This window comes from Triturus cristatus, chromosome 2_2, assembly GCF_964204655.1.
Source record: "Triturus cristatus chromosome 2_2, aTriCri1.1, whole genome shotgun sequence".
Classification (NCBI taxonomy): Eukaryota; Metazoa; Chordata; class Amphibia; order Caudata; family Salamandridae; genus Triturus; species Triturus cristatus.
In genome coordinates, this window is record NC_140582.1 from 1,058,235,604 (window position 1) to 1,058,259,565 (window position 23,962).

General features: G+C 41.5%; 1 protein-coding gene across 1 annotated transcript in view; it reads right to left on the minus strand.

The window, feature by feature from the left end:
- NSD2 (nuclear receptor binding SET domain protein 2) overlaps positions 1 to 23,962 on the minus strand; it is an 881,013-nt gene that overhangs the window by 641,438 nt on the left and 215,613 nt on the right. Inside the window, exons 7-8 of the mRNA XM_085642559.1 lie at positions 14,516 to 14,593; positions 12,223 to 12,335 (exon numbers count right to left, since the gene is read on the minus strand). Of these exons, the coding sequence (XP_085498685.1) occupies positions 12,223 to 12,335; positions 14,516 to 14,593 (191 nt within the window). The remainder of the gene's footprint in view (positions 1 to 12,222; positions 12,336 to 14,515; positions 14,594 to 23,962) is intronic.

The following is a 23,962-nucleotide window of genomic DNA, read 5'->3' on the forward strand; positions in this document are numbered from 1 at the left end:
AAAGTACAGGGGAACGTACAGTCAGTCATGGAATGCACAAACAGGCTGATGCACCTTAAAAGGGAGTTGAGACACTGTACCATGAACTGCTTGAGTTCTAGAGCTAATGCAGACACTATCTGTCCTAACTGTTTTAATGGATACAAGTTTGCGGCTGGTCTAGCTTGAGAGTTACGGGGCACCACTACTTTTCATAGGTGTAATAGAATTATTCTAAATCTGCAACAGATGTTTTACATTGAGAAAGAGGATTTGTTTTTGCGGAAATTGTCAATCGTAGAGCTGTAAGCACCTTACCTATGCCCATGGCATCAAAATTTGAGGAGTGTGCAGGACCCCAATATTTTTCAAACACTTGTCAAACTTTTTAAGGTTAGGCTTTACAGCAGCTGAGTGATCTATAACAATGTCTTGATCTATCACATCTATACATTGTCAAGAGGCAAGATTAGGATTTACAGAAGCAGGGTGATGCATAGTAATGTATTTAGCCATTGTATCTATACATTTTCAGTTTCATTTTTGTTCCTTCATTACCTGGATGACGAGAGCCTGATAAGGCCAAAGCCTTCTCATGCCTACGTTTTCTGTATTCTAACATCAGGAAAATCTTAAAGCCAGATCAGTGCTCTTTAGCTATTGAAGTTAAGCAACTGGCATACTCCTTTCTTCCTAGGAAGTAAGAACCAATGGGCACCAGTAGATGTATCAAATTAAGAGGAATCCTTGAATAACAATACTAGATGGAAAAAGGGGCCCCAGATCTATGTCCTTTTGCCTCTCATATCATATAATTCTATTATCTGGGAATGGGTGATAGCTAGTTTTAACAGTATGGTCTTGTTCACTCTACAATCCATACTGCTTAGTGCATCAGTCTCAAAGAATTCTAGGTTACTGTTTTTCTGACACTTCCCATTGGGGTGATCTGTCCACCGTTGGGGGGTGGGTAACTCTACACACCACAAATCTTATGTTAGTTCTGCCTTGATCGAAGTCTGTCAAAAATGCAACAGAAGGAGAAAGGGTTAATTTCAATAACTTTGTCTTGAAGATCGGTTTGTTAATGGGTTTGCATCTATTCTAGGGCCCAGTCCAAGGGTACTTAGTCCACACCCAACCTGGCATCAATTGCCACTACATAAGTGGCTGGCCAAAGTCTGGACTAATTCTATTTGGACAGCAGCAGCCTCCAATGTTCAAGCAAAAGATAACAAAATGGGGCCTACAGGATAGCCTTGATATGGGGTGCCCTGTGAGACTAAACCTCCCAAAATAGCAACAAGTCTCAAGTGTGCAATCCCCTCATCCTTCAGTATTTTGGACCCTCTGTATCTACTGCCATCACTTTGATTGAACAGCTTTTGATAACGAGAATAAATGGCACTATAGGTCCTGATAATTTGATAAAAAAATATCTGCCACATAATTCAATAAGGGTGCTATAGTCTACAGTGGAAAAACCAGGGTTTGCTAACTGAAGGTTGCTAGTCTTAGCCACTGGGGTAACTCAGTAAACATTTTGTCCACATTGCCCCAGGTGCTATGGAATTCACATGACATGGGCTTAAAGCCCATCCCTAATATGAGGCTAGAAAAAAGAAATCCTCGGGCCGACCAAAGAGGCTTTGTTGGGTGATGTTAAACTGCCAACTCCGATTTAAATTCCTGTCGGAGTCAGTCTTTCCTTTTATTTCACAGGTGCCTGATCAAACTTCAAAGATCCCTACTGGATGGTTACAGCATATCAAGTAACCTATACAAGGAGAAATAATGATCCTTTTTGTGATGGCATTTCGAAGATTTCTTGAGCAGCATAATCAGCCCCAGACCCCTGGTGTGGCATTTTGCACATGCATCACTGTCACACCACTCGGAAGGTCAATGTGTTTCTCTGTGCCAACAAGAGATCATACATAATTCTAGTCACACTAACCAGTTTGGTTGCACATCAACATACTTTTGTCAGCAAACAGACTGAAGGGGGGGGGGGGGGGGGGATGTTTGTGTCATAGGTCTTTCTGTGGCACATGATTATGGATTAGTCCCTTGACTGATGAACCACCAGAGTGAGGATCTAATCCTAAGAGCAGGCTTCCTTGTGTTTCCAATGGTGTCAAGTAGAGGATTAAAAGCTAACAGGACAGGAGCAGTAGCAATTGTAAGAGTGATGCATGAAATTGTTGGAGTTACTAAATGTTTCGTTCCAAAGCAGCTTTGGAACACGTTGCAATTCATTAAAAGAGAAGGAGCTCCTGCATCGAACGTTTGATAATGTATTTCATTTCAATAGGATACTCAAAATTCATTATGGCCAACACTAGAATATTTACTCCAGATCACTGAAGAGTTGCTCAGCAATACTGGTGCATCTTAAGTCATGAAATAACCAACCAAGTCTCCCATTATAACAATTAAGCTTGGAGTAATAAACTCATTAAACTTGAGTTTTTATTAAATCTCATCTAATGCAAAGCCACGCTGGTCTTTATTTCTCTTCTATTCTCAAGATTCTAAGACAGGTTGCCATTCACTTTTTTTTTTATGTATCTATCTACTCAACATCCACTCACACTCATAGAATGACACTTCATAAGTAGAGATCTACTTTCGATTTTGGTGTGAAACCTTAAAGGGCAATCCAGTGAATTAAATCCCAATGGGTCCAAAATCAGAGAAAGGGGCATTTTTAAATACTTGCTTGCTGTTGCTGAAATCGGAGTATACAACCTTATGTTTTTTAATGTTCTAGCTGCCTATCAACGGTGAAGGAAGGCATGATTGTGCCTTAGTTGCAATATGAAGAAGTTAACAATTTTATGTAATCCAAAGTGAAAATGTCCATTTTACCCATTTAGTGATACAATTCAAGATTTGTTTCCAATAGCGGATAACCTACAGCTTCCAGTAGACCGAGATGAAGAGCAGCAATTCCCCTATCATTTAAAATACCTTACTGTACGCAGTCCCTTCAAAATAGAATGCATTGAGCATGGTCACCACATCTACACTCATTCAAAATGCTCTACACAAGTGACACAAAGTTCTGTGGAAGCAGGGTTTTGTACATCTTTTACAGCACCTTCTAATCCAAGATTGCTTTGCTGTTCAATTGGTCCCTGAATAAAATATAATTAACAGACCACCCTTGAACTTTGGTATTAGAAATGTCTGCATGTACAACGGCTAAACATCCACACAAAAATATATATATAGTACTCACTGCTGATGCTTGGATTGAGTATCACCTTCCTGTGCCCAGAAGCGAATGAGACCTTACTATAGGACCTACAGGTTGAGTTGATAAAGCACCCTATTATGACATGTCTATGGCTACTATGATGTGATTTACACAAGCCCAACCAAAATAAGTGGCAGGCTACAAAAACATAAAAACCTCGCCCCCATGTGCTTAAACCTTTAGAAGCAACCATACAAAGCCATGAAAAAGGTCTATTGGTTTTAAGTAGGGTCCCTGATGGAGTTCAAGACACTGCATCAGCACAGGGGCTGCAGTGATAAAGGACAACAATACCTTTAATAGAATCCAGCCAAACAAACCTACACTACAAGTCTTCGATTAGTTATCCCACCATACCGTTCAACCATCCAAACTGGTGAAACACCCAACCATTATAGTGTCATTCTCTCAAACTGGAATGCAATAACCATGCCTGATTGGGATGGGTCCAGAGGTTATGATCTTGGGTCAATGAACAGAGAATGGCTATGGGGTAGTGTCCCAAAAAAAATCAAGCGTCATGTCTGTATATTTTAGGCTACATAGATGTAGCTGTAAGGAGAAATGCAAAACAGGGGGCTGTAAAAAAACTCAGACGCTCCTTCTTCGTCAAAGATTTTTAGCACAATACTGTAATACCGCTGAGTGGAGACAGGGTGAATTAATACAGCCCTTGCAGCCACCAAAACCACTAATCACACCAAACAGCATATTGGTTTAACATACTACAAAGGCTAATAACAAGGTAGAGCTGTAAGGTTACAAGATCCACGCTTTTAAGGCAGAATGTTCTAATTGAAAATAATAACCCAAAGAGCCTGTGAAATAAATATTTTTAAACAGCGTCCCCCTTCCTCCTCGGGTCATAAACATAGAATATACAGAGCCATTTGGAAAAAAAAGGATAGAGTCTTTTCCAGCCCCTGACTTTCCCTTAGCTCTGCCAAATTGCTTCAATCCTTCAGGTTCAGAGCAGAGGGACAGAGAGGGAGTATTTATTCCCCTTCTACAGATCTAGCTTACTCTACATAACAATGACTGCAGGGACAAGGAGGAAGAGTCTCTTTCCTCTTCTCACTGCTGGACTATCCTACTGATCTGCTCAACTCCACACATTTACAAAATTGGCAGAAATTGTGCCACGCCATGGTTTTAAACTAAACAATTAAGCATGCCAATGTTCTAATGAGAAAAGCATGTGAAAATCTGAAAGAACGTTGGTATTCAGTGTGCATGTGTAGAGAGTACAAGCTTGTTTCAGACTTAGTTTCAGACTTAGTTTCAGGATTTGTATGAAGTGTAATCATAGTGATAATTTATTTTCAGGTTGGCTTTGCCTACGTCAGTTTTCAGATATGCAAGTCATTCTTGTTCCTGCTCCATTACGAACAGTCCAGGTCCCCTCCAGACAAGGATACAGCTAGTTACAACTTAAGTTCTGTGGCATGGTTAGCCTGGGTCCCATATCTGGGCATGTCTGCCGTACTTGGAAATTCTTCTGCAAAAGACAACAGGGTGATGGAAGGAATGCCTGAATTAATCTCAGGCACTGGTGATTGCTCGGGCAGAGTTATAGTCAACTGCTTTTTAACCACTTTGCCACTCTAGACCGAGATTTGCCATACCTAAAAAAGCCAGGCCAGATCCCCCTTAAGAGAGAGGAGAGGACTCGGATGCACAGCCATCAGTCATGTGATCACTATGCTACCCGACTAAAGCGATACCTCCCCGAGTAAGCCAAAACTGGCCTCTGGGTTGTATGCCTACTCAAGGGGGGGGGGGTGGACCTGCAGCCTGGGCTGGATTGTTCCTAATGGAACAGGACAAAGGCTAATTTGCATATGATGTTTTCTGACCTGGGGTAGCATGGTGGGCAAATATGATGGGCTAGCACGGAGGGCCCAGAATTTATCAGTTGGCTGAGATCATTCAAGCATATCACCAATCACATTTTTGTTTTAATAGATTAACCAAGAAGTCATATAATAACGCCCTGGCAAAGTATTGCCCCTTTGCTTGAGCTGTGAGGCAATATAGTTTAGCAAAGTATAATTACCATTTAACTGCTTGGAAGATTCAGACACTGGAACACCTCTGGTGAAAGCAGCAACGATCCTCAGTGTGGGAAGAAATGCCAGCTAGAAGATCCTTCCTAGCCAAGGCACAACAGATCACAATGCAAAGAGTAACACAACACGAAATGTTGTGGTTTGTCACCACTTTTACTTTCTGGATTCCTGCAAAACCCACAACGAGCCTACCATCCACTCTGTCCTGACGTGCACGGTCCATTTAACAAGATACTTCACACCTACAAGCTGTTCTTACAACTTGATGTGATGTCGAGGAGTGAAGGATGGAAGAGTGATGAATGGACCCATGTGAAACAGAAATACCACTTTAAGTAGGAATGATGGAGAGGTGTGAAAAAGCAATTTATATGGGTAGAATACCAACAATGGCTGTCAGACCGAGGGTCTGAAGTTCAGCAACCTTGCGGGCCATAGTCAAAAACACTATGAAAACAGCCAACTATTTATCAGCTTGAATGGGAACGCCATAAGGAATATTAACACATGATTCAAATCCCAATGAGGATCACTACAGAGTGGTAGGAGAACAGTAGATATTTCAAAAATATGCCACTCATGGCGACAAACGAGAAAACTGGTCATGTAGACATATGAAGGTAGATATGGCAGCCAAATTATCTTTTACAGTAGCCACTGCCAGGCCCAGAAAGGGAAGAAGTGATGCACAGCCCAAAACATTGGAAAAGTGACAATGACAGGTTCTGACCTTCTAATTAGCACCATATAAACAAAAGTATCAGAGCAGGCCAAACAGATTACATGGCGTGTCCCCTCAGTAACTAGAAGGTATGAAGTTGGCACTAACTACCGAATATCACGTGGAAGAGCAGTGTTTGGGGGCTGGGATGAAGGAAATAACCATTCTGTTTGGAAGAGTAAAGCCACTCATGTGGAAAAGTTGGGAGAGAACAGATTTCAACAGATCAGCATTTAAAATCCTCCTTGGCCACCTCAAGACAATCCAGATCAACTGTGCTCGACTCTCTCCCACCATCTATGTGGCTCTCACTAGAAGCAAGAAGGGTGGAAATGCAAAATGGAGGCCCCATGACCAAGTGAACCTGAAAGCATCCCCAAGAGAAACTTTCAGAGGAGAACATAGCATAAAACAAAGGATACTTACTGTTCTGGATATTGGATTAGAAATTCACACATGGACACCCCAGTTCGGACAGGATTCTATCACACAGTTCCTAATAGTCATGAGCAAAGTAGAGGTGACTAAGAGCAAGTATCGCCCTCACTTAGAGGATACCTGCTTAGTATGCCGCCACTAGAATAATGCTGCAAACGTCACTGTTCCACAGGAATTATAATACAGGGTCAATCCAACAACACTGTGTTGATATAATGGATGGTGGTGGCAGTGTCAGGCACCACTGAAAGGCTCTCATTCACCACCTGATGGGGCGCCAACAGGATGCAGGAGGCCATCAGGCATAAGACTCAAATATGGGATGGTGTGTCTGAGCCAGAAACATTGAGAACACCCAGATAGCTTCAAGGAGAAAAAGCCTTTATGTAGGTCATTTCTAGCACTGTGCCTATGACAGTCCGTTTCTGTGCGGGAGGGAAGTAGTGAGATTTCTGGGTGTCCATTGTGAAGTCGAAGTGGAGTTAAAGAGTCATGGTGCATTTAAGAGGTTTAGGGGCCAGTGCTATAGCACATGATTCTCATGGCCTTGTAATGCAGAGATCCATCAGCGAATCTCTGGTAGCAGTCGTGAGACTGTACAATTGGCAAATGAAAGAAGGTGCCCTGAAGATCTAGGCACACCAGCCAAAGACCATGTTGAGGACCACGAGAACCCGGTACAGGGGCAAATGTAGGAGGGAAGTGGAGAAGGGTTATTCAAAGAGGTACGCTATTAACTTTTCTGCACAGTAACGCATAGTCTCTTAACGTTTTTAAACCACTTACCGTCTCGATCCGCTTGCCACCTTCGCTCTTTTCTCGCATAGAGCACGGACATGACTGCATTCAGTCACATTAAATTCATGTGCCTTCTTGACGCTACTCACTGTTCTGTGTTTGTTTGTCTTGTTTTTACCCACAACAGGAATAAGCCGCTAGAAGAAACTATCCTCTTACATATAGCGCACCTTAGAGTGTGTGTCACATATCTGGTCCTAACACTCAACTAGACCATCACCTTTTAACTTCCACTCACATAAAGTCCTGAAGAAAGCTGGTTTTAATTTAAGGCACTGGCTGAAACATGTTGACCACATAGGACATGGGAGTTCTTAATCACCTCCACTCACATCCACCGCCTTGTTTTTAATACTGCCTAAAGCCCACTATTAAAATAGTCCTTTGGATACTTGGGACCCTAAGGACAGTCCTTAAACCTAGACTCTTCTCATCAGCACTGCACACTTACTTAACAAAACCCGCTCCCCTGTAGTCAGGCGTCGTAGCACACCCAAGGTACACTAGGTGCCTTGTGTGGGACCCGATAATGAAGCAGGACACCAACTAGGTCGGTGTGCGAGGGTCTTTATAAAAAACAAACGTTTTTCCTGCCTATTAACAAACCTTAGCAGCTTATTTAGTTGCTGGTTCTCATTGATTTATACACGTCCTGAAGATCTAGGCACACCAACCAAAGACCATGTTGAGGACTGCCAGAACCTGGCACAGCGACAAATGTAGGAGGGTGGGGGTATTCAAAGAGGTTTTGATAAAGAAGCAGAAGATTGCAGAGACTGCAGCAGTTACTGCTGCTGGAGTCTTCTAGATCAATCCCTGCCTATTATGAGCGATACATTTGGTGGGGAATCAGGACCAGCTGTGAAGGAAAAAGGGGCCGGATCTGAAGTAGATCTAAAATATCAAGTGTTGCTAATAGAATTACTGTGCAAGGGAGGCCAGCCCTTGAAACAGTGGTATGGTTCAGCTATTTGTGAACTGTTCAAGGGAGGAGTCATACTTGACTCAGAACAACCGCTTAGCACTGAGGAGAATTCCCATGATGGTTGCTTGGACATCTCCCAAACATCCAGAACACACAGAAGCTTAAGGTAACAGCCAAGGCCATGGATAAAACTGCCTTGTCCCCAGAACCTAGACAGCATTTCAAGATTTGTTCAGAGGAGTCTAATCTGTTGTTTGAACCAAGGCTTTTGTCATGTAGGCAGATAACTGTTGTTTTCCCTTGCCCACAGCAGACATGGACACAGCAGTCCAGAATGCATGTAACATTCACTGAGAAAAAGAAAGCAACAAGAAGGAAAGACTTTTCAACATATTAAGTCGAGCCTCTTAGACTGAAGTCTGAAGGGCCATAGAAACGTCATTTGAGTTCAACTTAGCAGAATAAGCTTAGACAACTACACAATGTGTTGCTATACAGGCTGTCTCATCAAGCAATTTTCAGTGGACTAACAGGCACAACAAGGGTGTTTTTCAGGCAGCCAGTACAGGCACCAACAGTTCCCTATGAAGAAAAGCAGATGCTCTGAACTCGCAAAGTAAGGTTGTCAAAAAGTTTGATTTTGCCTAAGTGGTGGGTAAAGTTACCTCCTACACTGCTGCTGCTTTTTATACCACTGAAGTCCTTGAAGCTATGTCTACTCAAGGGAGCCCTGACGAATGAAGAATATCCCTATCTGGAGATGTGTCCAGACCACTTGTGTTTAATAAGTCCAGGTTTGAATAGACCAGTATTTTTAAGAGAGAAAGAGATTGTCCGTCTCAGAGTCATCAATCTCTGCACAGCCATAGTCCTCATCAGGCAAAGCAGGAACATCAGAGACTGATCCAATAAGTTCATCCATACGTGCGCACACATCTGGGCCTGAGGAGTGCTAAAGATTAGCCTTCAAAACAGGCTGAAAATTTCATATACTACTCCGATGGTGCTGGCAGACTTTTAAAGCAAAATATGCTTTGACAATGGAATCACAGGTGGTGCCGAATGCACATGGTTAGCAACATGGAAAACACTTCTTCAGAAGCAGTACCAAGGCCAGAGCCTGTGGAAGCACTGGGATCACAGCTGCTGGAATCACCAAACCTGTAGGAGTAGCTGCAACTTTGAAAAGCGGCCCAGAGGGTAACTTGGACTTTCTGAAGAAGGCTTCGACCTGCGTGGTGTTATAATGGAACTAAGAATTCAGGCTTCATCTTTTTCAAATCTTGAATCTGCAGGGAAGATGAGAAAGAGCTTGTTGTTGAGGAAGTGTTTGGACTCAACTATCCCGTTAAAGGGGATGGTTTCACTCAAGGAAGATTTCTCCTTGAGTTTTTCGTGCGGGACAATCTCTTGTAAGATCATTCCTTTTTGGGGGAACTTAATTGAAGAGGAGGATGCCTGCTTTGGCGTATTCCTGCAGTACTTGGCCACAAATAGCTTGGCTGGCGGCTCACCAATACCTCTGGTTAACCACGGAGTCATTGTTGCAGGCCAAGGGGTTGTTTTTGGACATTAGAAACCATAAGCAGATGTGTGGATTCCACAATGACATCTTATGGCATCTGAGACAGGGTTCACTTTTGAATACTGAAGAATTTCTTAGGTGAAGCGGTTGGGAACCATAATGATGAGATGTGGAAAAGCAGAAATTCTACGTCATTGCAGTAGTTGGAAACGTATATATCTCAGTATCACTAATTATCCTAGGCAGACGGAGTCGCAGCTTAAGTTGCATGGCCACCCCTGGTGATACTAGAGAATGATCACATTGGTAAAACAAAACAAAAAAGTGGGATTTTCATAAGACAATTATTTGTGGCTAGAATTAGCTATCTGAAGGCTGTCAATCAGCTCAATTAACTGTCAAAGTGTTTTGTGACAGTAAGGTCTTGCAAATTACCATGTCTCCCAACATGATCCACCGCATAGAGCCTGTCATTCAACAAGAGGAACCACCATTGCAAATCAGAAAGCCGGCTTAAATGCACCACGCAGGGCATTTTCCCTTCAACCTACACTCCTGCCATGGCAGGTGTCCTGAGCAGGCAACTCTGGGCTGCTCCCCACTGGCTCTAGATGCAGGTGCTGCTCCTTTTTTGTAAGAGGGCCCAGTGACAAGTTTATCCACTAAGACCTGTGTTGCTGGAAGTTCACAACACTCTCAACTGCCACACCATCTGTTGGGCAACATTTTGTGTTGTCAACTGTACCGTAAAATCCTGTGGAATACCTAGAGGACTTGCCCTAGGGCCATCAGTGGAAGATGCCAATATGCTTTCCGGTCTAGAATAAAAATAACTTGGATCTCTAGATCTTGAGAATTCTGGAGACAGTCTGCAGAAGCTGGTGTTTCAATATCAAAAGCAAAAGGCCTTAAGATGGGGCTTAGATGAAAGGCAAAGCCAGACACCTGAAAATAAGAGTAAAGGTCTGGAGACCAATGCCCCGAAACGGATTTGCTTAAAACTAGGACGTCTGAAAGAATTCAACACAGCTCATCCTGTTCTTTTGAAGGAGACCAATTCTTTCAAGACAAAACCAAGAACTCCTAACTTGACCTCCGTCTACTTGAGGCTCTTGAACGATTTTTGCGAAATGTAGAAAATCCCAACAGTTGGACTGATAATGCAAGCAGCGCAGCTGTCTTTACTGGAGAGGTTGTCCAAGAGGAGCACTTTGCAAAAAAGTGAAAAGGAGGAACACAGGTGTGGAGATAATAAAACAAAAGCTATCTTAAAAACATCCTTAAACAACATTATCCATAAGACTTTTAGAAGTAACAGTATACCGTTTGTGCCATTTCAAATTTTCGTTATAAAATATGCCCAGTTAACATATCTGAAGTGTTCGTAAGAGTTATGAAAATAATTATGTCAAGTGGCTAATTACATAAAGTTACACTGAAGCTTTATAATGTGAAAGAAGGTGTAATGAAAAAGTGTTCACACAGTCCACAAAAAGACTATTCATGGCGAGTAGAGAAATTCTAAGTTGTTTGGTATGGTAGCTTGGATAAGTGAAGTTGGAAATGACGCACATCTATCGGAGTGGCTATTTACAACTAGTTTCCATAGTCAATCAAGTACTAATGCAACAAGAAAACAATACCTTACCCATATGAGTAACTACAATTTTTTAACACTGCCAAACAGTCAAAGAGACGGAGTCCTTTCAGTTTAAACTACTGTGATCGAAGGAATGGTACTAAATGATTTCAGCTATTTGCCACTTATTCGGGTTTCCATCCGCTTAGAACAGTGGACGTTTTATGCTAAAATACCAACAGATTCTCTTCCTACATTTTCATCTAGAGCCATATGGAAAGAGCTGCAGAGCCTTCTAACTGTAGTTCAGCCGATAATTTAGTATTGTCTACAGTTCATTAACAGTTCAAAAGTCATCTCATTGGCAGTGAAGTGTGAGCCACCTTTTTACAATACCTTTTATTTTTACAACCCAAACGAAGTATTTTTTTCAAAACTGAATGCTGTTCCTCATAGGATACATACATGTAGTTTTAGCACTTTGTGTCAAACATGCTGCAAGTCCACCTGATATATACAGATCGACTTTTGGGGAAAACATGCAAAGAACTATGCAATCAGAAGATATGGAGGATTGCCACTATCTAATCACACCATTAGCATGCAGGTCAATTAAACTAGTTGAAAATCTTTAGTCAATTACTTTTATCAATTTGCCTTTCTGAAAACTTTAATTGGCAAGTAGCAATAACCACGGTTTCCAAATTCTGCCAACTGCTAACCGAGTGACCAGTATTAATTGGGTCCAGGCAGAAGGTGAGTATTCACACAAATCGTGCATATGGATAATAGTTTCAAAGATTTATTTCCTAGGCTAGGTGATGTAAATAGTGTTAATGTACAATGTTGCTAACTACACCTCTGATAGTATCAAACACTGTAGCAGTGCTGGAATAATCGAGCAAACAATGCAACAATGTATTTACCTTACGATTATTCATCTGGAGTCTTTTCCTTGGCTTTTCAATTTTGTCTTCTTTTTTTGCAGGCGTCTTCTTTATTTTTTTTCTTTTATTTTCATGTATTTCATGTTTTTTACCTTTGAGGGAGGGGGATGGGTAAAACTTGCATGAAAACCTCACATTTACACTATGCTAATTGAGTTACAGGCCTTAAAAATCACAAATTGGAGCATAAGAGGTACAATGCTGGTACGCTCAAATGGTTTGCAGCATTTTTACAGCAAATCACTGATAACTCAGCTGGGATCACAAACATATTATAAATAGCTTACCACACTCATGGCACATCTCTCTGCCCCTGGCATTTAAACCTGCACACTGCTATGCCATTTTTTAAAGTGCTATTTCAGTATACTTGAAGATCAACATGTATAAAGGTTGCACCAGTAAATGCAACAAATTGAACACATCCAATGCTAATAAACTGGAAGTGAAATTTCTCTATAGATAGAAAAGAACATGGCTGTTTCAAAAATACACGAAAGGAGCCTTTGCAATTTCAAAACCAAAGCAGGTTTAAATAAAATTAAGAGACTGAAGTGTAGGGAAGAGTATAAACCTGCTAAAGCCAGAGGTTCTAGATCCCGTCAAGATCTTGTCATTTCTTTGAAAATAAACGATTAAACCCAAATTTGTGACCTTTGGTGCCCACTAAGTCAGTCTCTATGATTGATTATGCCATCTATTTGACATTAAAATATAATTTATCCAATTTCAAATTTAAATAACTGTATGGGTAAACATTGCTGTAAGTGTACAAAACGCCCAATTGACAGATAATGGATTTGTCAAATGCTAGACACAATCACAGCTCGACTGATCAAAAAGCTACATTATTTCTATGGAGAGAACTATGGAAAAATGTCAACAGTTCTCTAATAATTTTACATTGGAAGAAACATGCTCCAAACTGCATAGATTTCTTCTTTTTAACCCATATATATATATATATACTATATTTGTATCTAAAATACTTAAAGCCTTCTACACTACTGTCAATTTAATGAAGATAGGTTTAGAATAATGCAAATGTTAACACAATGATGCATTAGCTGTGCAATGCAGTGCACCACATGAACTAGTTTTGGATTAAAACATAGAAATAGCTCCAACACTCAAGAGTCAAAAGAAAAATAATTACTGACATATCTGAGATGGCAATGTTTTCCAGTGTTGTGGGGATGACTGACAAATATAAAGGGTACTGAATAATATCAAGACGCTTAGTGTTTACTGCAAAGGGCAATGCACAGTTTTCAACAAGAGTTAGCAAAAGGCCAGTCCATTCCTTTTGCCACCATCTGCAGTTTATATCACATGGGTCGTGGAAGTATTTTTGGTGGAATAGGCTATTAACATTGGTTTAAGTCATTCATGTAATCAATTCAGATAAAGTCCTACACTTTCAAATAAATGTTTGTACATATTTTAAACAAATTCAATCTTTGCTTTCTTAATAAATGTGGGAGTCCAACCCATTACATTTCATTGTTAAATGGAAATAACACTAATCTAAAAAAGTCCTGTAGGGCAGAGAGCAAGCCATATCACGAAGGCATTTTTTTTAAATATATTTTTACGAATGTCCTTCCATCAAACAATTAGTATAGCCTGTTACATACAATTCAATAATTGTCTAGCAGAAAAAGGCAATATTAACAGTCATGGCATACAACATCTTTAGTTATAAAAATAATTAATTAAATATGATGCCGCAATGTCGGTGCACAGAACGTACATAAGTCAATAGCTGTGGGGCCAGAGAAACTATTTATGGGACAATTCAGGAACGGACTGTACATAAGGGAATAACAGAGGCAAAATAAGTTTAAGTTTTTAATATTTGTTCCAAACCTGAAAAATGAATTTCCAAAGGGACCAACAAGATTATCAAATAGAGGATTTAAATCTGGATTTCAACTTTTAAGGGTTCTATTCATAATGTATTACTTGTAAAGACACCCAACTACTTCGTGATTTTTTTTCTAACTAAGAATTAATGGACATTTTTGATATTATAAAACATACATTACACATGTGTACTCCATGTAGGCTATCAGAAAACATGCAACTAGAGTTGGAAAGAGTAACAAAGGTAAACACTATAGAGCACATATAATTATGGAGAGAACCATTTCGATAGCATTGCACACACATGGGAGAAAAACCTCATTATTAAGTGAGCACACCTCCCTTAAAAGATAACACCCGCTCTCTAACAATACTCATTACATCTCATAACACAAACTTCAATTACTTCGGGCTCTTGAACTCCTCGATGAGGAATCTTCACACGATTGAAATTTGACTTCTCCTACAGTCTTCAGCGATGACCCTTGAGAGATACAGAATGTTTTTTTAATCTACATTCCTTCTATGACATATTCTAGTCCGAAAGGCTAGTTAGCTTATCAAATATTTTAAGACAAAGGATGTGCATTTACAAAACATGGGAAACCTGGCTGACAAGTAGCATAAAGATTGACGTTCCAGACTTTTGCTTTTCATTCACCACAGCATTATCACTGCTAAAGTATCTTATAGCAATAGTACAGGTATTAGCTGATCATGAAAATAAGTTAAAGCAGTGGGATGATCATGTTAGAGGGAAAAAAAACAAGGTACAAAAAACCTAGAAAGACACAAAGCAATCTAACACATCTGTACTACTTTAGATTTCAACTTTTAGTTGTGCACTGTACAATAACAGTGCATTACCCAATGGCAAATTCCTCACCAAATTAGAGCAACATGCAGAGGTAAATGTTCATTACTATCCTCTTATACACACACACATAAGGTTAAGAAAACAATATTGATTAAATGTGCCTCTAAAAGTGTTCTTATGACATTGTTGGAGTAAAAGAAGCCTGGATCTGCTTGGGTAAATTGCATTTAACTTCAAAGCAGGAACTGGATGTACATTGTTATCTTTAATTGCATATAAGAAAGGTTTCATATATGGTGTGAACATAATCAAAAAGAAAAAAAAATCTTTAGAAATGGGCAACAAATTAACGTTTGGTCAAAGTTGTAAGTATTCTCCCCTAGGAAATTTCGAACTTTCTCACACATCAATATTTTCAAACAGGCATGTAAAGCATCAGTTCATTAGAACTGAATAACTTGTTTCTCCACCTGGAAAAAAAAATCCATCTAGGAGACCATATGCCTACACCACTGAACAATTCTGGTGCTCTTTCCTCCCTGAAAAGAATTAACTTCTTCCACCGACCAGAAAGAAATCTACAATTGTTTGTTGGATGAATAACTATCAAAAAATATACGAACACCCAAAAGAAAGTGAATGGACAGGCTGGGAATGTTAGCCCTGTGTTTTTTCAAGTTGCATTTGTTTGAAAGAACTCTGCATCTTAACTGGCATGGCAAGCTTATTTGGCCCACCATGGCTGTGCTGGAGCGTAACGGGGAGTGGAGATTTTGAAGTCTCTAAAGGATTGAAATGGTGTTTCCAACTAGGACTCATGACATAAGATATGGTAGGTCTGCCATGGGGCAATGGTAGGGTATGAAATTGAAGGTGCCAATACAAGGGAGTACGAAGAGCTGAGATGCGTACAGCATTCGTTTGGCTTTCGGAACATGACGTGCATTGAGGTCCTTGATTTTATGTGGAGTGCTTGAGAGAAAATGAAATGCCCAGGTTCACTGATAGGAGTGCCCAAGTATAAACTTGAGACACCTTTGGTTGGGTCTCTCTTTTTGGCCTGCAACTCTTTGCACTCTGATCTTATGGTTGTTTTTTCACAATCACATGCAAGGCACTGAGTTCAGGTTGGGTGGGAAGGCTGCTGCAGCGGTCTGTGTTTAGCCTGCAGTACACCAGTTTCAAATCCAGTAACAAGACTCTGGAAGCCAACTAGCTTGCTCAACAAATTTGTCTCTAAACACAGGGATTAGGTTAGGTATTCAATACTCGGTGGGCTTAATTCCTAGGAGCAGCAGACAACTCAAATTTTAAGTGCTGCACACAGAACATACTTTTCTGCATGCTTAAATATTAATGGAACATTTGTTCAATTAGGAGATTGGGCGACTTGAGTTACTGTGCTGCAAGAGATGTGACATCCAGGATTGGCAACATTTCCTTGGGAATAAAAGTGATGGGTAGTGTAAACACATTAGCAGGTGTAGGTCAGCGGGCATATAATATCTTGCTAGGGGTAGATGCCTAGGAAGTAAGGTTACAACTATAGTATGGGGGCAAATCCACTTCTCGCCCTTCTCCTCCATAATTGAAAACTATGTGGAAGAAGTTACACATTTTTCTAAGGCCTCCTTGTCCACTACCCTAACCCTGAGTGGATGAAAGCACTAGCCTAGTTAGATCCTGGGTGGTGTGTTGGCACATGATGGCAGATGTGTGCATGTGAGCTTGGACTTTTTGGATGAATTCTGGTAGGTGTGATGGAGTATAATGGTGGCTGTGTGATCCCACCTCTATTACTAAAGAATGCTTGAAATTAGATGTTTGAGAGATAGTCACTACTTGGTTTCTATGTGTTTAAAAAGTTGAATGATGGCAGGAACAAGTTCCAGGAGTGACAGCGTAGAACTTTGGTAAATGGCGGCTGTGTAGACATTAGATGATAAGTATCTATACCTAGGATGGTGCACGGGCGAGAGAATGATCTTGGACATTTCCATGAATGAGAGGTGCATTGACACATGATGGAGGGTTTACAATGGTACATTTCTGGTAATTTGATGGTCGGTGTAAGCATGTGGTAGTGTGGCGTTGAGTGGGCATATATTGGGTGAGTGGCAAGCCAGCTACATGATGGTTGGCCATATTATGGAGGATAGACACATGAAAGTGTGTGTTGGCATATTAGGGTGAGTAAATTTACATGTTCCATATCAAGTGTTTTCCACCAGTCAATCGCAAGCTGCCAATAGCTCATAGACCACTTCAGAGTAGCTCACAGCCTTGAGTTCATTATACATAAGCACAGGGTCACATTTTCCTTTTTCAAGTTGAGGGAAGGCTGTGTTTATTTTACATTTTCTTCAGGCTGCAGGTAGCAGGGCCTGATAATGAACAGTGCTTAAGTCCGATTTATGACCCAGGGCACAGAGGAAAACTAAAGCACAGAAGTATTAAAGTCTTAAATAAATAGAACACAATGATGTTTTTGGATAGGTCTAAAAGCGAGAAAATGAAAATGAAGAGTTACCTTAATGATTAAGTTTCGCAGAAAACTTCTCAGTACTTTAAGTTTTTCCACATTTAAAAAAAATGGTTGTATGTCTGTGTTGTACATGTAATAGTGCTACATATGGAGAAAGGCGTGCCCGGTGCCAAAAGTATACAAGACACAGGTTCTTATTCACCCATACACACATCCCATTCATATACACACATGATCATACATCCCCAAAGACCACTCTCTCACTGACACATGGCAGCCCGTCATAGTACCCCTAGTAAAACTATTGTGTTTAAACCAAGGTATCTGGCTCTATGGACATTAGGCTTAATGTGAATGAAGCTGGTTGTGGGTGCATCAGGTAACTGCGCGAGTAGCTTGACCTTCAGTAGCTCACAATGATTTTCACTGATCATAAGTAGCTCTCGCTACAGAAAAGGTGGAGACCCCGGTTTCATATTGGGTAAAGTTACTTTTTGTTTGAAAATGTCTCTGAAGAGTATGCTGGTGGTAATGTCAATATAGACAATGGTTTGAGACAAAGTGAAGGGGCAGCATCTCAAATCATTAACATACTTCCTTAGTATTTAAGGGAATATCATTAAGTGTTGGTCAATGATGGAGTGTGCAGGGGGTGGTGCGGCCCATGTTTTAAGAGAGACTAACGACTGGGGTAATATGCAGCTTAAAGTTTGATACAACCCTAAGAGAGTGTGAGGGTGTACAATGAAGGGTGGGGATTGCAGGGATACAATGGGGGTAGGCATTTTGAGTACAGTTTATTGATTTAGGACAGTAGGTGTTTGAGTGTTGCATTGGAAGTTTTGGTGTACGATACAGTTTGTCTAAACATATGATGGTCTACTAAATCATGTAGCTGTAGGATGGTAGGTGAATTGCTCGATTAAAGTGAGTGGGATGGTGGTGCAGGTAATGATAGTGGTAGCAGTGATGGCTCCAGCTGTGTTACTTTTGATGGTCAAGGTGTTGTTTGTTATGGTGGTGTTGGTTGTTAATGGTAGTACTAGTTCCTCGAATAGTAGCACTTATGATGGTGGTGGTTTTATATGAAGCAGACTGGCATTTCTGGCATTAGTACGCTGGATTTATCCCTGTCCGTTCAAGGCATGCAGAGCCCAACACACACAGCATTCATTAGTAACACACCTTGGAATATTGGGCACTAGCTCAACATGGGAGGCGAAGGCTCCAAGGAATCTGCACAAAGTCACAGTAGCCACCAAACGTATTGTCACCAAAATTAAGCACATTTTCCTTCTGATGGATACTCATAATCCTCAATGTGTTTCTGGAAGAACAAACTGTGAAATCGGTATCTGAAGAGAAATGTATCACTAACTCTGGAGCCGCTGGCAGCACTTAGGGATCTTTACATGCAATCAGGTGTGTGGGACCAACAGGGAGCAAGAGGCCATCAGGTCTAACAGACATAGGACATACAGAGCCAGGAACAGAACCATATTCCGGAATATTAGAATCATAAAATGAATATCTGAAATCCTCGGAGATATAAAAGCTTTTATATTGCTATGTCTAGTAATTTGCTAACGAAGGTTAAACTTTATGTAGAAAAGAGATGGGACTACTGGGAGTTGATGGTAAAGCCCAAGATATAAAGTAGGGTCAGGATACAGTGAAAATGTTCCACAGCTAGTGTAGGAGAACCGGGCCTTCACCAACAAGCTGTACAAATACAAAAATAAATGACTTCAGAACTCAAGTGAAGTCGCCACCACATGCAACACTTGTGAAGACTCTTGGGGTGGATGTAAGATCAAATGGCAGAATTGTGAACTGAAGGTTTTGGGACCAGTACAGTGGTCTGGAGGTAATGATTCTGTAAGGGGATGGTTGGCAGATGAAAGTAGGCATCCAGGAGAGCAGGGACACAAAGGGGGTTGTCCTGAATGTACAGTCTGTAGCACAGATTAGTCTGATGTTATCGACTCTTGTAAAGCGGCAAAAAAGATTACTGCTGTCCACCCATGTCCTTAAGTCTTGGTGGAACCAGCCATAGGGAAATATCCTGCGGAGGGGTCTCCAGTACCACAGGAGTTGCAGGAGGATGTGAAGGTGGAATATATGGAAGTGGTAAGGCACCTGCTGTGCCAAAAGTAGGACAGGAAATGTGTTGTCCAATGTGCTGTTATAGAATTTAAGTAATTTACGAAAGCCGTTCCGCAACTGTTGCAGAATAGTGATAATAGTTACTTGGCTGATTTCAGGTTCTTTAGAACACACAACGGAGAAGGGATTTCAGCTGCCAGCGTCTGTGATTGATTTGTATTCATGGTATTTTTCCGCTTTCTCAAAAAAAGAGAGTCTTCCTCACAAAACAGCACATACCTAACTTTGTAGTGCTACAAGCCACATCCAAAGCAATCTTTTGGAAGTCAATGGAGTCAGAGATCCAGTTAGAGATTAGAGGGATTCTTTTTAATAGTGAAATGAGATCGGAATGGGAATTTCTGTTGTTGATGAGGTATTAGGCATTAGTACTGTACTTGTCATAGATGGTGAAAGGAGGCTTGATGGATTTGTAGAAGGTGAAATGAGAAATCCTTGGTGCAGTCAATGCGTCGGTGGTCTTGGTGCTGAACGTACCATTGTAATCGACAACAAACTTCATTGTCACCGATGAGGCCTGCACCGTGGTTTTAATGTTGACGATGTAGTTTTCTTCCTCATCATGTGGGACACTGGTGTCAATGGTGAAAGGAGCAATTTAGTCACTTTCGCAAGGGAGCTGGTTGTTTTTCTTTTTTTTTTGGCACAGCCGGATCTATCCTTCCTGGAGTGTTTCCCAGTAAAAACTCCAGGTTTTTTTCTTTTGACGAAGTGGCTGCAGGAATCCAGCTCTGCAAAATGTCTCCTTTTTTGAGTGGAAATACTTGGAGAACCACTTTTGAAAGAAATATCCCCAAAACAAGGTTGCATCCTCTTTAGAAGGGGAAACTTTTCTACTCCAGAAGTTTAGCGCCAAAATATACTCCCTATCCTTCAGAGTCTTGGAAGAAAACAATTTACAAATGTTGCAGCTTGAAGCCATGTGCACTAAATAAAGGCAATAAATACACTGCTTATGTGGATAATCTCTAGATTTGCTTCTGTACACAGGGAGAGCAGGATTTTAAGAGATAGTGCTTCGCCTAGTGAGCCATGATGACTGCTGGTGATGGGGCAGGGTCCCCCTGGTTCAAAGAAAAGATATTTCCCACAGGATTATCTTAAAAACAACTTGCACTATGTTGAAAGCTGAAGGTAAAAGTTTGTTCAAGTCCAGGGAAGTATCTCTACAAGGTAACAGAGGTTAGATCAGAATTGTTCCCAGAGACAGGTGAGGGGGGGGGGGGGGGGGGGGGGGGGGGTGGAAGAGCTCGGCACTACTACCTCACTGGCTGAATTATGGGTTGTTTCTAGTGAGGTCTATGCGCTACTAAACAAACATTGTTCATATGGCCATTTTAACACGGTTTACTGCTATTTAAAGTTACCAGGGATTTACACACTGACCAAAGGAAATGATTCAAGCATGTGAATGCACGAAAGGTCCACTTTTGTAAGAAAAGATACCGAGGAATACAAGACAAAAGTGCATACTCATGCTAGATGGCCAGGAAGGGGGGAGGGGGTGTTTAGGGGGGGAGGGAGCAATCATAATAAGTTTACATAATGTTGTTGGACATTTTCCTTGCCGAAATTGCACTCTGTGCTAAGAGAAAATACATCAAATCAGTAAAAGACCGTATTTAGGAGCAATGGAGACACCCCAATTGTAATTCTTTTAATGTAATATTGCCTTACAGGTCTTAAAATATCTAAAAAGGGATACCAGGTCACAAAATGGAAATAAGAATATCGCAACTTGCCATCTCCATTAGACAAAAGAAATAGACCACAAAACTGGAGGAGTTTTAAAGAACTTCACAACCAACATACCAATTTTCAATAGACTATGCTTGAATAAGACATTCTCAACAATGAGGATGATGATCGTGCTCGTTGGGAAGAGCAAAAATCTATCTTCTCCCAAAACTCTGACTGGTATGGATTGAAGAACAAGTTACTTATCTTCAGTAACGCTTTTTCTGGTGGATACAGTATCGGCCTGTAGATTCCTCACCTTTTGAATTACCCCTTACGCAGCATTCCACAGAAACCTTTTTCATTGCTAGTAGACGTCGATTGACACGCCTTCACTCGCCACTCAGCGTGACATCATCAGAGCCATAAGAAGACGTCGTCGGCGTTCTGACGTTAGTTCCACCAATTTTTTCTATCCTTCGAGGCAAATGGGTGAACCGACAACATTTCACAAGTATATACAGAATACAAAATATGCACATAGTATTCAAGAAGAAAGGAAACTGGAAATTCTAAAACGGACGTTTCCTAGAGACACATTTCTAATGCCAATGAATACAAAGACTGTCATACACAAAATTCTTTTCGGTATAAGTAGGTAGGGAACGGGGAGGCGGGTGGGTCAGTGAGGAATTCAAAGGCAGATACTGTATCCACCAGAAAAAGCATTACCGAAGGTAAGTAACTTGTATCCATCAGAAGAACAGGTTACTTACCTTCGGTAACGCTTTTTCTGGTGGATACAGTATCTGTCTGTGGATTCCTCACCTTTTGAATTGAATCCCCAGGCTGTCCCGGAGGAGGGTGTCCACCTACCTATACCAAAAAATCCTGCAGCACAGAACGTGCACAATGGCCATCCCTCCTCACCTCCGAATCTAAGCAGTAATGGTTATCGAAAGTGTGGAGGGAGGCTCAAGTTGCCACCTTGCAGATGTCTACAACAGGGACACCTCTACCCAAAGCCGAAGAAGAAGACTTAGCGCTAGTAGAATGGGCTCTAATACCTTCAGGCAGCTCCTCCTTGGCCAAGGCGTAGCAGATCTTGAGGCACAGGATGATCAACCTGGACAGCGTTCGCTTAACGACAGCTTAGCCCATCCTTCCTACACAACCAATGAAGAGCTGGTCGTCCAGCATGAAGTCCTTAGTTTTGTCCAGGTAGAAGCTGACCGCCCTCTTAGGGTTCAGGCGGTAAAGTTCTCCTTAGAAGGATAAGGGGAGGATAGAAAGTGGGTAAAGTTATGGACTGCCCTAGATGAAAAGGAGTAACCACCTTAGGCAGGAAAGCAGCTCTGGTCCTGAGAACCATCTTATCTGAATGGATAGAGGTGAAAGGAGGCTTAGAGCTAAGAGCCTGAAGCTCACTAATCCTCCTGGCAGAGGTAATCGCATTCAGAAAAATAGTTTTCAATGAGAGAAGCCTCAACGGACAACTATGTAGAGGCACAAAGGAGACCCAATCAGGAAAGTAAGAACTACATTTAAATCCCACTGAGGCATAATAAAAGGAGTGGGAGGAAATCTATTAGTGAGACCCTTAATGAATCTCAGGACTATAGGAGACAAACAACAATGGTTGGTCTGGCAACTAAAGAAAGGTCGACAAGTAGTCCTTCACAGTCGCTACAGCACAACCCTGCTGAGATAAAGCATTAGAAAAACTAAGAATATCATACAAATGGGACTTTAAAGGATCAATTGAACTCTCTCCACATCATTTTAAAAACCTGGCCCACCTACTGGAATTGACGGATTTGGTGGAGTGCCTTCTGGCCAATAAAATAACATCCACTAGATTTGGAGGGGGAGAGAAAGAACTCAAGTTGCCCCGTTCAATTTCCAGGCATGAAGGTGCAGGCTCTAGAGGTGGGGGTGTGGAACCTGCCTGCGAGAGGAGGTCTGCCCTGAGAGGGAGACGGAGTAGAGAGTGCGAGGAGAGTTGAAGAAGGTCTGTGTACCACACCCTTCTTGGCCAATCCGGGGCGATCAATATGACTTGGGCCCGGTCTTGGCGAATCTTCCTCAGAACCAGAGGGAAAAAAGGAAGCTCAAAACCCCAATCTAGCTGAAATGTGTCCCACAAAGCTCCCTGCATTGGATACTGGGACTGCAGAATGATGGGCAGTGCGCGTTCTCATGAGTTGCCAACAGGTCCAACTGAGGAAACACCCACATCCTGAAAATGTGTCCGCACGCACATTCAGCACCCCGGTCAGATGATTTGCAATTACGCAAACCTGGTGGTCCTGAGCCCAGGACCACAGCTGCAGAGCCTCTCTGCAGAGACGATACAACCCTACTCCTCCCTGCTTGTTGATGAACCACATCGCGGTAGTGTTTTCTGTCATGACCTGAACTGACTGACTGCAAAGGGAGGGAAGCAAGGCCTTGAGAGCCAAACATCTCACATGCAGTTCCAGAAGATTGATGTGAAGTAATCTTTCCTCTGGAGACCAAAGGCCCTTGATCTCCAGATCCCCCAGATTAACTCCCCATCCTAGAGTGAAGGCATCCATTATCACTGTGACCACCAGAGTATGACGTTGAAAAGGCTTCCCTTGAGACAGGTTGCCTGGAACACTCCACCAAGCTAGTTCTGCAGCAGTGTCTCTGGAGATTCTGACCGGTTCCCTGAGATCTCTGTT